This window comes from Bacillus rossius, chromosome 14 (assembly GCF_032445375.1).
Source record: "Bacillus rossius redtenbacheri isolate Brsri chromosome 14, Brsri_v3, whole genome shotgun sequence".
In the NCBI taxonomy this organism is placed as follows: domain Eukaryota; kingdom Metazoa; phylum Arthropoda; class Insecta; order Phasmatodea; family Bacillidae; genus Bacillus; species Bacillus rossius.
In genome coordinates this window covers 35,587,201-35,600,749 of record NC_086341.1, presented here as the reverse complement: position 1 = coordinate 35,600,749, position 13,549 = coordinate 35,587,201, and the positions used below count along the sequence as shown (strand labels likewise).

The 13,549-nt window shown below is 38.3% G+C and overlaps 1 protein-coding gene across 2 annotated transcripts in view; it reads right to left on the bottom strand.

The window, feature by feature from the left end:
* Window positions 1–358: 358 nt before the first annotated feature.
* The window catches only part of LOC134538766 (xylosyl- and glucuronyltransferase LARGE1-like), a 61,620-nt gene continuing 48,429 nt past the window's right edge, over window positions 359–13,549 (bottom strand). For both annotated transcript variants that reach the window (XM_063380251.1, XM_063380252.1), the window contains exons 12-14: window positions 8,369–8,548; window positions 5,921–6,144; window positions 359–532 (exon numbers count right to left, since the gene is read on the bottom strand). In XM_063380251.1, the coding sequence (XP_063236321.1) occupies window positions 451–532; window positions 5,921–6,144; window positions 8,369–8,548 (486 nt within the window). In that variant the 3' untranslated portion in view covers window positions 359–450. The remainder of the gene's footprint in view (window positions 533–5,920; window positions 6,145–8,368; window positions 8,549–13,549) is intronic.

The following is a 13,549-nucleotide window of genomic DNA, read 5'->3' as shown; positions in this document are numbered from 1 at the left end:
TAAACTTGCAACAACAATTTTAAAACAACAGACCAACTGTATTTGGTCACAACTGAGCATAGTGCTTCTTCTACAGAAATATCACGATAACACACAGTATGTGTAAGTGCGTGTTGACAAAAACCCTCAACCTATTGTCTGTTCAGACCTTCGTTATGCGTAGCACAAATACTGTAGTTGTGCACATCAATACTTTTAAACATATTCTTAAACATTTGGTATACAAAAACTAAAACACACACAATTCTAGTACTGATTCCACTGTGTCAGTTGAAATAAAATTTTGCTTACAGAGACAACGTTTAGAATTCAACAAATACTCCATGCGAAAATCAAAAACATAGATGCTGTGCAAATATTTCTTTTTTTTTTATGTTTTCTCGAATATCAAAACCGATATGTGATGGCAGGCTTCTGTAGCATGTAGCATTGGACCTAATTACACACCTGTTAGCTCATCTCGAAGTCAAACTTCTTGTTGTATCGTTTACTTAGGTCTTTAACAAACTCATTCTTGAGAATTTTCAGGCACCTGTAAGACAATAAAAATATTAAAAAATGGCATTGAATTACTGCATAACGAGAATAACATTTATGAAAAGTTTGTAACAAAATTATTATAAATTTTCACCATGTGACTAATAATATTTATTAAAATTTAGATATATCAAAATACTAAATGCGTACATGCAAACATTTCTTGAAAGAAGTAAAAAAATGCAAGTTGTCAAAAGGCTACTTCCGGCTCCATAACTGTTTATTTAGGGACTTCTTCATGACTAGTCAGTCCTCCAGTTTCCTAACTTTTTCACATTTTTTGTGACCTGTAGACACTCACTCTGTATTAGCACACTGAAAAATGTACGAGCAAAGCCATGGGAGTTTAGCTAGTATAATATAAATCAAGGAAATCAAGGTTGGAATCAGCCATGGCCAATGATGAGCATTTGCCTACACTGAATTCAAGAAAACCATTGGTAATTCAAAATCAAGACGAATGGGGATTCTGGTCCTTCCGGATGAGGGACCAACGTAGTGATGTTCCCATGTACAGTAGAACCCCGATTTAACGAAGTGCTATGGTTATCGAAAATGTTTACTCTAAATCAATGTTTCGTTAAATCCGATTTTCCGATTTTCAATGACCCCCGCACTCATAATCGCGTCCCTACCGTTTCCATATCGTAGACAGGGTCGACGCTGATATCTTGTGCTGCCGCGCTATCTCAGACTTCGTCAACTTTACATCTTCAACGTCTTTTAATCTCGCTCGTACGGCCCCCGGTTCGTACGTACACTTCGGTCGTACATACAGATTTTCAGAAATCGTAAAAAATGAGGCATAAAATAAAAGTTTAAAAATATGTAAAGTGTAAGAAATACGTTAAAGTGTATTAAAATACAGTCGCAACCTGCAGCGTTTATAACAAATACGAGCTACATACACATTGCGTCACAGTAAAAAATAAAAAATAAAAAAATTGGCCGCAAATTGATGGAAAATTTCCGTCGATAGCGCGCCGTACGCGGAGAAAGGTCATTGTACTCGGTCAGCTGCTATTACGGCGCGGCGTAGCCGCCGGCTGACTCTTTGTTCGCTGAGCTGCGCAGCACTTATAAAAAACATATTCCAAAAACTAAACACCGCGCACAAAGCTCTTACTGAGAATAATAAAGCTGTAGCAAACCGTATGTATTCGGTACCGAGTAAAAGGTGCGCCATCTAGTAACGAGTAACGAAACGTTACACACGGCTGCATCTGGTTACTCGCATTTTTCGTATGTTTTACGCATGCGCGCGCATATTCGATGAATTTGCGTTACAAAGAACGATGTTTGTTTATTAAGTAAAGTATAATTTGGAAATTCGTCGTCAAAGTTTTTTTACTGTTTATTAAAGGTATTGTGTGTGTAGACAAAGTTTGAGATTGGAACAGAAACAACGTAAGAAAGTATTGTTTACAAATTAGAAATATGTTTTTATTATCGCGTATTTTCACGTTTTTTTTGTTCTTATCTTAAAAGAGATGGTATAAAAAAAGCCGCTCTAATGAGATTTAATTGTTTCTTGGTTAACAAAAACTGTTAATTATCAAATATTGTTAATTGTTTATATTCTATTTATTATTACTTACGCGACGTCATACTGTACGCGTACGCAATACGTCTCGATTCGTTGCTGCAACATAACATAGCATGTTATGCGGTATCAGAAGTAACGAGTAATGTAAAGTGATAAGATAGTAACGAGTACTAATTGTTATAGTAACGAATACATACGGGGACGCTTTTTTTCGTTACTTTTACACCTCTAGAGAATAATGATAATGGCGTATTGGTGTGACGTGGTCACAAGTTGAAAAAACCTGGAGGATGGGAAAGGGAATATTTGGAAACGTGTGATTATTGGCTAGCACTGTTACTATGCGGGCGTGTTTGGAAGATAACGTGGTGAGTCAAGCCAGGCATTGAAGAGGGGGAGGGGGATGCAGGGGACAAAGAAACCCTTCATGACGTCATGTGTCGCGGACAGTCTATCTATTCAGGCGCGCGCAATGGCACGCACCTACGCAATTCAGTTACAGCGCCTGGAGTTTTTAAGCAATTTGAACAATTTGTTTTAATTTTTTCGTATTTGGACAGATGATGCAAAGGCACATATTAATATATAGTACCTCCATTCTATTACTGACACCACAAAGTGTAATTTTTAATAAGATTACATTACTATTTACTTTCATTTTTTGGAAATCTATATTATTATTTTAATAAATTTGTGTTTTTTTGATGGTTCCTGAAAACCTTTACGTTAAATCGCTGTTTTCGTTAAATCCGTGTTCGCAAAATCGGGGTTCTACTGTAATAATTTGAGCACCGTTATCGGCCAATTAATTTTCCAACTGATGTTAAAAAAACAGATACATATTAAAAAAATGCAATTTCATCCATTCAGGTGTCATCCATTTTTTTTTCTATTTACCTGTTAATCTGTAGGCAACTTTAAATCCAAATTTTCTAAAATATAAGGCTATATTTTAATGTTGTGTTTGTTAATAAGTCTAAGCAATAATGTGTATTGTACTATGCACAATTTTTATACAGTAAATTAATTTTTTTTGTAGTCTACAAAAAACATTTTAAATAAAGAATTCTTTAAGGTACTGACTTATAACTTTTACAAATACATACTGAATTTCTGGAGACTTGCAATGTGATTACTATATACAATAAGTATTGAATAGTATTTCCAGTGGCGAGGCGTGAGGTTTACATGAGGGGAAGCAATAACTCCGTTCACACCAAAACATGATGAGGTTGGGGGGGGGGGGGGGGGGTCTGGGGGCCCTCCGCCGGGAAAATATGGATTTCAAGGTACAAAATGGTGCTATTTAAGTAGTTTTCTTAACTGAACCTTGACTATTCCACAGGTAGAAAAATTGACATTTTTTTTAAAATACATTATTTTTGAAAAATAATGATTGACTCTGATAGTAAAATACCTACTCTACATTACTTATATACTAAGTGGGAGTGTAGTATCATCGTACGCCCACAAATCCCCCACGCACTGCCAGCCAACAGCCCGCGGGATAGATGCGCGCGCCCCGAGAGACGACCGCCGACTGAAACGCGACATCGCCACCTGCCGTGCCGAACTGTACCGGACATAGCCGAAGCAGTCGGCGGAAGAATTCCACCGTCTGCTTCGGCCATGTTCGCTCCAGTTCGGCAAGAAAGCGTTACCTTCGTAGCTTCTACCACGTATTTTTCCAGCCAATCCCCTCCCTGAACCTTTGTACCATGCCACCCCCCTTCCGAAAGGAAACTACTGCGGCAGCCTTCCTGCTGAAAGCGATCCTACCAGCGCTTCTAAACCTAGCAACGCTTCTATAACAGCATGTTTTTGTGTCAACGAGTTCTTTTTTTATAGCGCACAGCGCACAGTATTGGGTCCCAAGAAGATAGTGTAAAAAATACATACACCTAACTGCACGAGCCAAAGTAAAATAATATTCTGAATAAAATATTTATTTAAAAAATACAATGTCTGGAAACTGCCTGGGCAAGCACTGCTTGCCTTGCTTGCCCTGACGAGACGCCACTGAGTATTTCCTATCAGTAGAGATGGTGATTTATAGCATTTAAAATAATAACATTTAGCATTTTGAATTTGAAATTTAGCATTTTGTAGCATTTTTAAAAACAAGATTTAGCCAATTCTCTCATTTTACATTACCGAAGAAAAGTATATTTTTAAAAAGCATTAAATAATACACATATTAATTATTAACAACTACAGAAATAAAGATCTAGCAAAGCTACAAAGATAGCCTATCTTGGCAGGTTTCCAAACAACTTTTTAGTACTTATGAGTGCAATAAATTGAATACTTAAAATTACAATAAATATTTTTTAGCCGTGTTCATGGCCATAGTTGATGTAGAGTGCACAAATAATGTTATTGAAACTCATTTTTTCAATTTTTTTCTTTCGTTTTTTCAATATTCGCCTTCTTTTGGTTTTCGATCATGCCAGAAACCGTTGCTTGCCGTTTTACAGACTTTTTTTCTTCATCCGATTTCTCAGTGAATCTTTTTTTTTTTGCAGCCTGATGTCCCTCAGATTTAATGTGCTTTTCAAGTACATCTTTTTTTTTCACTCCAGACGGCGATTACATAAATTGCGCATTAAAATATTCATATCACTTTCGTAGAACGGTTCACTTTTGTATTCATTTATGCGATCGCGAATGGAAATTACGTTTCGTCCCATTTTTACCACGAGAAATAACAGTATACAACACATTCACGAGTATGCACGTATTTGTAAACACACCACCTTCCACAGACTACACAAGAACGCGGCTTCCACGTGAAATACAGCCAGAAAATGGGAATTGTAGCGCCGCGAAGCAGAGATGTCGCAATATGGCAGCCTAAAAACTTGTACTCTGCAAGATAACGGACACTCTTCCAGCTAGTTGTTCTTTGCTTTGTTTACAATCGCGAGGCTCGGATGGCCATTTATCATTCAATATTTATGAACAATAGTGTTGTGAATGACGTGACAATAAGATACTTGTGCTGAATAAGCCATAAAATGATGGTTTCTTTGGATACTGAACTGAAACGAAATACAATCTGTAAATAAATTGTGTAGAGTGAAGACGAATCTACGTTTTTTACCTTGATTTCGCATTTATCTCGGAATAGTCTAGATTTCGCATTTTATAGCGGAAAAAATATAATCCAGCATATTTTCGCATCAATTTCGCGAAAACAAAAAATCACCATCCCTACCTATCAGTTATCGGATCTGTGGGCATGTCTCATTTTGCCTAAAGGCGTTTTACCTAATTTTAGGCAAAATGCCTTTAGGCAAAATGCCGTTAGGCAAAAGGCTGTTAGGAAAATTGCATTTGGCCAAATAGGAGTTAGGCAAAATGCCGTTAGGCAAAATGCCGTCAGGCAAAACGCCGTTAGGTTAGGCAAAATGCCGTTAGGCAAATCACCATTAGGCAAAACGCCGTTGGGCAAATCGTAGTAGGGCAAAATGTCGTTAGGTAAAACGAGTTTTTGTCATCATAGTAACATTTTAGGCAAAACGCTGTTAGGCAAATTGCTGTTAGACAAAACTCTGTTTGGCAAATCGGAGTTAGGCAAAACGCAGTTAGGCAAATCACCCTTAGGCAAATAGCCGTTAGGCAATGCGACGTTAGGCAAAACGCCTTTAGGCGAAATGACTTTAGGCAAAACGCCTTTAGGCGAAATGACTTTAGGCAAAACGCCTTTAGGCGAAATGACTTTAGGCAAATCGCCTGTTACTCGGATCTGTTAGAGAAATGTATCAGCAATTGGATCAATATTGGTCGGTAGTGCAATGCCCCGCCCGGTCCCGAGAGCAGAGAGGGAGCACGTACTTCCTGTACTGCGCGGAGCTCCTGAACTTGGCGATGTCGAAGCTGGGGGCGTGCGGCATGTGCACGATGAAGCCGTTGGGCACGACCACGAACTCGAAGCCCTGCGCCTGCAGCTCCATGACGTGCGACACCTTGTTCCAGCCGAACCCCACGAAGCGCGTGTCGTACTCGGGGATGTCCTTCCGCACCACGATGTAGGGCTCGAAGTCCGGCTCCCACTGCACCTGTAGGGGGCCGAGCTAGCACCAGCCTCTCTCGACGACACATGCGACACACATCGCAACTCACCGGCGATCAGGGCGTCTACTACAAACAAGGTTACGTAAACTCCACGACTAATAGTGTTCGCAGGCTTTCACGGCCATTGTCTGAAGTAGCTTGGCTTCTGGGTTGTGGCCGTGTCCTTGGCGGATAATTCACCAACGTTTCGGTCGACATTGCAGTCGCCATCATCAGGGAGCAGTAACCTACTGGTTACCTACTGGTTACAGTAACCTACTAGGTTACTGCTCCCTGATGATGGCGACTGCAATGTCGACCGAAACGTCGGTGAATTATTTGCCAAGGACCCGGCTACAACCCAGAAGCCAAGCTACATACTTCAAACTCCATGACTTTTTCCAAACTTTTTTAATGAACCTTTCTCGCAACTTTCGATGTGTAACACCTTAGCTCTCGGTATATGGCATTTGGTACGAGCAAATTTAATTAATGGAACTGTAGTTGCATGGAACGGAAATGTGTGACCATAGTGCTGTCATCTGTGGCAGACGGCACAGACCAAAGCTAACACAGCCAAAGGGAAACTGTATAGTATTACCTATTTAGTGAATTTTAACTAGATGGGCAGTGTTTTTAATAAATTTCCTTGTTGTAAATCAGGTCCAAAGCCGAGGTTCAATATTTTTCCAGTCTTTTTCACTTTTATCGGAGCCGTTTGAATACGTAGTTTAACATTTCAATCTGCAAATCTAATGATTCAATAGTCGATGTAGCTGCTCTGGGAGTGAATTCTAGCGGTGAGTGTGGAAACTACATGTGATTTGCGTCACAAAATATAACTGAAAACACAATTTTAGTATTTTTATCACGCTCAGCACAATTTTTAAAAGAATTCTACATTAACTTTTATGTCCGAGTTTCGTATTATAAGTTTGTTTGAAAAAATGAGAACACATGAGGTCTGACGTTACACATCAATGACAATCAAGCCAAAATCAGCCGACACTGTGTCAGTCTGTGCTGAATATTTTTCTGCAAATTCCTTCCACCAAATTTTTTGTGCTGTCTATATTTTTTTAAGATTTTCACATGAGCAGTTTTTGGTTTGTTTTCTGTGTGTTTGGATGTTCATCTATTTTCTTCTGTTATTGAGATTTCTTATGATATATGTAACCAATAATAGCATAAGTCAAAAAACATTTTGAATCAAATCTTTCCCATTGCAAGAACAACTCAGTTCTTATCATTTAAATATATTTACTATCCCAAGGAAAATACTAATTAATATGCTAGAAAGCTAAAAAAATTTCACAGATAAGTTCCATATGTTTTGAGTAGACAGTCTCCAAATAATTATTTTTAATGTAAACTATAAACTAAAGAGAGGGGCTAAAAAACCAAAATACAGGAATCTTGAGCAATTAGTAAATGGCACATTAACATCCCAAATCTCTGGATGGTGTTTGGAGGCCCAGCCAAGCAGCCATCTTTAAACTCTGTTCATTTATGCTGACCCTGCTTGCCTCAGTCTTTACAATAGCGGAAACTTCCATTTCTCACTAAGCAAAGATAAAGTGCATGGCTGCATACATGCTTTAGAAGTGAAACGAGGATAGGAAATTTGTAGGGGGACACAAATATTTGAAACACATGTCTCTACATTATTCGCCCTGAGTGTTACTTTTTTTTTTTTTTGCTGCACTTATGACGACATTGTCTTGACCAACTTTACCGGAAGTAAAGAAGTTTCACTTCCAAAAAAATAACCCCTTCACCTGTAATGAGTGAGCACACAACATGTTATTCTTATCTTAGTTATGTTACTATTTATATTTGAGTTATTGTTTGACTGTGTGATATTCTTGTTCTCATTAGTATTATTTCCCTTTCATTAAGATATAAAAGCTTAAAGGACAAAAATTAATATATATATATATATATATATATTAATTATATATATATATATATAATTGTCAATAAGTGGTATACAATCAATATACATTTCAATATTATTTTAAAGGGTGTTTTCTGTTTTGTTTATAGCAGATTGTTATTCTTGTTATTAATTCTAGTTTGAACCCAATTTTATTAATCTGTTAAATAATATTATTCGCACTCCTGTTGAAAATTTAGGTTTAATTCCATGCGAATATGATGCATGCTAGTACTCTTTAGCACACACACGAGTGTTTTACAACACGGAGCGCAGATGACCAGTTCACTCACCCTGTAGGGCGTGGTGGCGGTCCGCCACTTCTGGAAGTTGGTGGCGGCGTGGCCCTTGGTCCACACGTGGTAGCGGAACGTGAAGAGCGTCCCCATGTCCAGCATGTTGAGCAACTCCGCCTTCGTCTTGGGGAACGTGATCCGGTAGCGCTGCGTCTCGAACGCCGGGATTATGAGTGCCTGCGCGGCACCACACGGGAGATTAACTGGAGAACTACAGATCTGAGAGTGCTCAAAAATACATCAAGTTGATTCAAATTAGTGATGGGTCGAATCCCAAATTTCTCAAATTATAATCTCGAGTTCGAATACCAAAAAGTACCTTGAATAACAAATAACAAATAAAATGGAACACATTGAGAAAATCTCTTACATGTTCATGCTAATAAATTTTTAAACACTCTGGGAAAACCGATCACCAAAAACCTATAATTAAAATATAAAAATCCAAGAATAAACAGAATAAAATATACAATAAATCAAAATATTAGCTACGGCGCTGAAGCATACAACTCTTTAAATGTTTGTCTGAGGCGTGACCTATGCCTGAACATTTTCCTAAATTTTTATATCCTTTATTTATTTAAAATCTGAGTTAGTAGCTCGCTGTTTTTGCATTTAAAATTGTTGTTTACATTCCGGGCTATTATCTCTCCAAACCATCATAACATCGTGTTTGGCATGCTCGTTGGACTTATTTACCGAGATTATCATGCTCTCCCTGGCCACGGTGTCAAAAAAAATCACTTGATGCAATACAAATAAAATGATTTGTATTCAAATGTAATTGAATAAATAAAATGAAGTAAAATCACATGAAAAAACATCATAATAACCCATTTGTAATGAAATAAGAGTATTTTAATTGAATCGAATTTCAATGATTGAATGCTTGAATTGTAAGGAAATAATTCAAAGGAAAGAACTGAAATGCGTGGAAATGCTACCCAACTGTACATCTGCTCATGGCTACTCCACTGCGAGCGTGTGCGACACACACAGAGTTCCAGCTGAGCAGGCTTGGTGCTGCACACACATTTACGACACTTTACCTCACAATCACCTTGAGCTGACCAACTGTGCGGAACCTGTGGCCACGGGTGTTACACTGGCCGCCATCAGCGAACTTTCAAGTAAGAGTGTTGAGGGAAGTTAATACTGACCAGGACCCGGGTTAATGGGCGAGTGTCTGATTGAACTAAACATTTAGGTAGTGATGGGTCGAGTCACCCTATTTCAGCATCGAGTCGAGTTCGAGTTAAACAAAGAAATTTATCTTCGAGTCGAGCTCGAGTCAAACTCATAGAAATTTGTCTTCGAGTCGAACTCGAGCCGAACTCATGGAAATTTGTCGAGATGAGTAAAACTAAGCGAGGTTCAAGTGGCAGAATGATGAGTGAAATAAATATAAGTTAAATATTTCTCAATATAATACATGTAATTAAATATGAAAAAATGCTTACCTGTAAAATTAAAGTTTCTTTGAATTTGTTCTAATTTCTCAAAAGACCACTAAATTTAAGATACATAAATTTAACATTACAAATATAAAAGTAAAATGTTCAAGATGAATGTACAAAAATCACATTAGTTCATGCTATCTACAAGTTTTTACAAATTATCATGGAGGAAGACCAATTTCTCAATTGTCTTAGGAGACAGGTTTTGCCTCTTCACGGTCACCACTTGACCTGCTTTTGAGAATAGCCGCTCGCTGGCTACTGATGTAGCAGGTATTCCCAAATAATGTTGGGCTACAGGGGCTACATGTGGAAACCTTGTCTTATTGTTTTTCCACCACGCCAGGGCATCGTCTGTCCTATTTATTACGGACTCTTGTAGGAATGTCTCAACCTAAAAAATAAGACACAAGACCTGACAGTAAGTGCCGTGCTTTACTCGCAATAACTTATGATGTCTTTCCTAAGAATTAATTTTTATTCTTACCTCATTTTCTACCACATCCACCTGATCAATTCGAGGCTTTGTTTCCACTGACTTTATTTCAAAACACCCCCACAGGTCATGTGCAGATGTAGATGCTTGTGGAGAAATGTTTGCAGATGGTTTGTGAACTCTGTAGTTTCCTTGAGGGTCCATCAGCTTTGCCTTTTTTTTGGCCTCCACAACTATCAGTTTCTTTGCTAGCAGCTGTTCATGACTTTCAGACACAACACATTTGAACCGTGGGTCAAGCACAGAGGCTAGCAAATAGGTTTGTACTTCTTTGATACACTGAAAACGAGTGGCCAGTGACTTGGAGAGTTCCCTTGCCAGTGTAATTCCACTTCCATATTCTCCAGAATGTAAACTCAAATAGTTTTTTAAATATCCTTCTATGCTAAACAGAAGAGGTCGGACAATGGAAATAGTGGGGGAATCTTCTCGGCAGAGCTCTTTCGTTGCCAGAAAAAGAGGTTTCAAGATGGTAACGTAGCCTTCAATTAGTCGCCATTCCTGTGTTGTAAGACTATCTTTGACAGTGTTTGGCAAATCTGCAGATATTGACTCCTTCTGCTCCTGAAGTCGCTCCAACATTATGTAAACACTGTCCCAGCGCGTCTCCACCATTTGGCAGAGGGAGTGTTCAGGTAAGCCCAACTTAGATTGCAGTGAATGGAGTCTTTCACTTGCCTTGCTACTTTGCTTGTAATGCCCAACGATGGAGCGACATTTCTTCAAAATCTTGCCCATGCCAACTTGTGTAACAGCATTATCAATTGCAAGCTGCAAGGTATGAGCAACACAGAATAAATGCTCAACAGGTTTGCCAGTAAGAGCAGCTTTAATGTTTCTGGCATTGTCACTAACAACATAAACTGGTACGGATATGAGAAGAGCACTAATTTTCCAGTCAGCTGTTAAATGGCAGATCTTCTCTTAGATTGCAGCACCAGTGTGCTCTCCTGGGAAGTGTGAACAATCTAATGTCCTGTTTTGGAGACAGAATTCTGCATTGAGGTAGTGAGCTGTCAGTGAAATGAAAGGTACTTGTGCTCTAGAAGTCCACATGTCCAATGTCCATGAGAAAGACTGAGCAGTTTGTATCTCACACTGCAACGATTCTGCAACTTTGCCCCGAGTATCTGCGTAGAGTTTGGGCACAACCGTCTTTGAGAAATGCTTCCTGCTTGGAATACTGTATCGAGGCTCAAGAAAATTTATTAATTCCCTAAACCCACGGTCATTCACAATTGAAAAGGGCTGATAGTCAAAGGCAAGCATGTGTGCGATTTTTGATGTAATTGTTTTTGAGCGTGAACTGTCGTGCAACAACATTGTTTTCGCCTCAAAACTTTGAATTATTGAAGGTTGCCCTACACATTTTGATTTTTTGTCTTCATACTGACGCTTTAAGTGAAAATGCACATCCAAGTGACGAATCAGACTTGAAGTTGATGATGACGGAGTCTTGTAAATTTTTTTGCAGCACTTGCATCTAGCTGTCTGATGATCAATTTTTTCAAAGAATTCCCAAATATCTGCTCTTGATTTCTGTTCATCACTGTGTGACGTCCCAGGCCGTACAAACATATCCATTCCACTAATAATAAACCGTTTATGATTAATACGACGCCGGCGACGTAAACATTACATTGAAGTGTAAACATAAACTTCAACAGCCTCAATTTTCCGTTCGGCCATGGAAAACTGGTTGGAGATATCAATTATTGTCTATATCGATTTGTCAAAGTTGCAACATTCCCTGGCTGTATGGTGACGTAGGCCATTGGCCCGGAGTTAAAATGGCGGCTAACTAGTTTTTAGTAGTAAATATTATTTACTTACAAAGCTACCCAAATACTGACGTGATCTTGTTCATGATTAAATCTAGGGAACATTTTTTAATTCCATTATAGTTAAATAAAGGTATTTTGTTGCAATTAGAAATATTAAGTGCATATTGAAGGATGGGATGCACTGTTTGCGGTTATACACGATCGAAAATAAATAATCTTCCGACTTTGTTTTCAAGGTTTTCAGTGTTGGATCAGAGGTTTTACACTAGGTAGGCCTAAATAATACGTTTTATTTCATTTTAAAGTGCATGGTTTCGGATAAGTACCTTCACGATTGGAAATTGTGCAACATTATGGTCGAGCCGAAAACTAAACTTTGACGAGACTCGAGGACACAATCTTAATCAACTCGGTTTTCGAGTCGAGTTTAGTTTCGCCGGCTCGACTCGACTCGCTTGATTTTTCGAGTCTCGACCCATCACTACATTTAGGTTTAAGAATTCAAAACTTCTGCAAAACATTTTAGAAAATTTTGCTGCTTCACACATACTTTTGTTGTCGACTGCTGTGCAGAATGTTCATGGGCAGTGCTATACTTGCCAAGACACTAAGTACATGGCATTACTTTTTCGCGGCTACATGCGCGTCACCAAGCTACGAGTGGCCCTAGCGGTTGCAGCACAACACCCTATAGCACGAACACATTAACTATGAACTTACAGCAGCAGCGAGACAGCATTTGGGAATTTTTAATTGGCAGTCTTTCTGATCTTAACGGCTTCTATCCCTAGACAGTTCCACCCCAGTATTATGTATGATTTTGGAGGCATTTCTAAAACATTTAGACAAAAATTTGTATGATTCATCGCAAAGAGATTATGTCGAGCTATGTGTAAGTTTTTCGCTGCAGATTTTGGTGTGTATCTTCGAGGCATCCACCCGTGACTTTTCGTTTGCTCGTACAACTATTATTTTGAAACTAGCAAAATATTTTTGCATGCTGTTGAAGCCTTTTTCGTCTTGGAACTGAACTCACAGAAATTATTTTAGGGCTTTACTTCTGAATTTATCACGACAGCACTCTTGCATAATATGTTTCAGCTCAAATAATCTCAACACTAGTTACCTACTACAGATTATCTATATCTAGTAATGGTAAAACATCACACAAGTGTTCATAATTACGATTACTTGTGTGACTTTTACAGGTCAAAAATAACATTAAATAAATATCTTGTAAAAACATTTGTGACCCAATATGAGATGCAAGCGGAAGAAACTTACAGGAACTCAATAGCAACGACAAGAAAATTAAATAAACTACTTGGTTGTATGAGATTGAGCCTTAAAGCCTTAATTCATTCATAATCTTACACAAAAAAAGGTTTAACAATCATTAAGCAATTGCTTTGAATTACAAAAGTGAGAGAGTCCCTTAGTT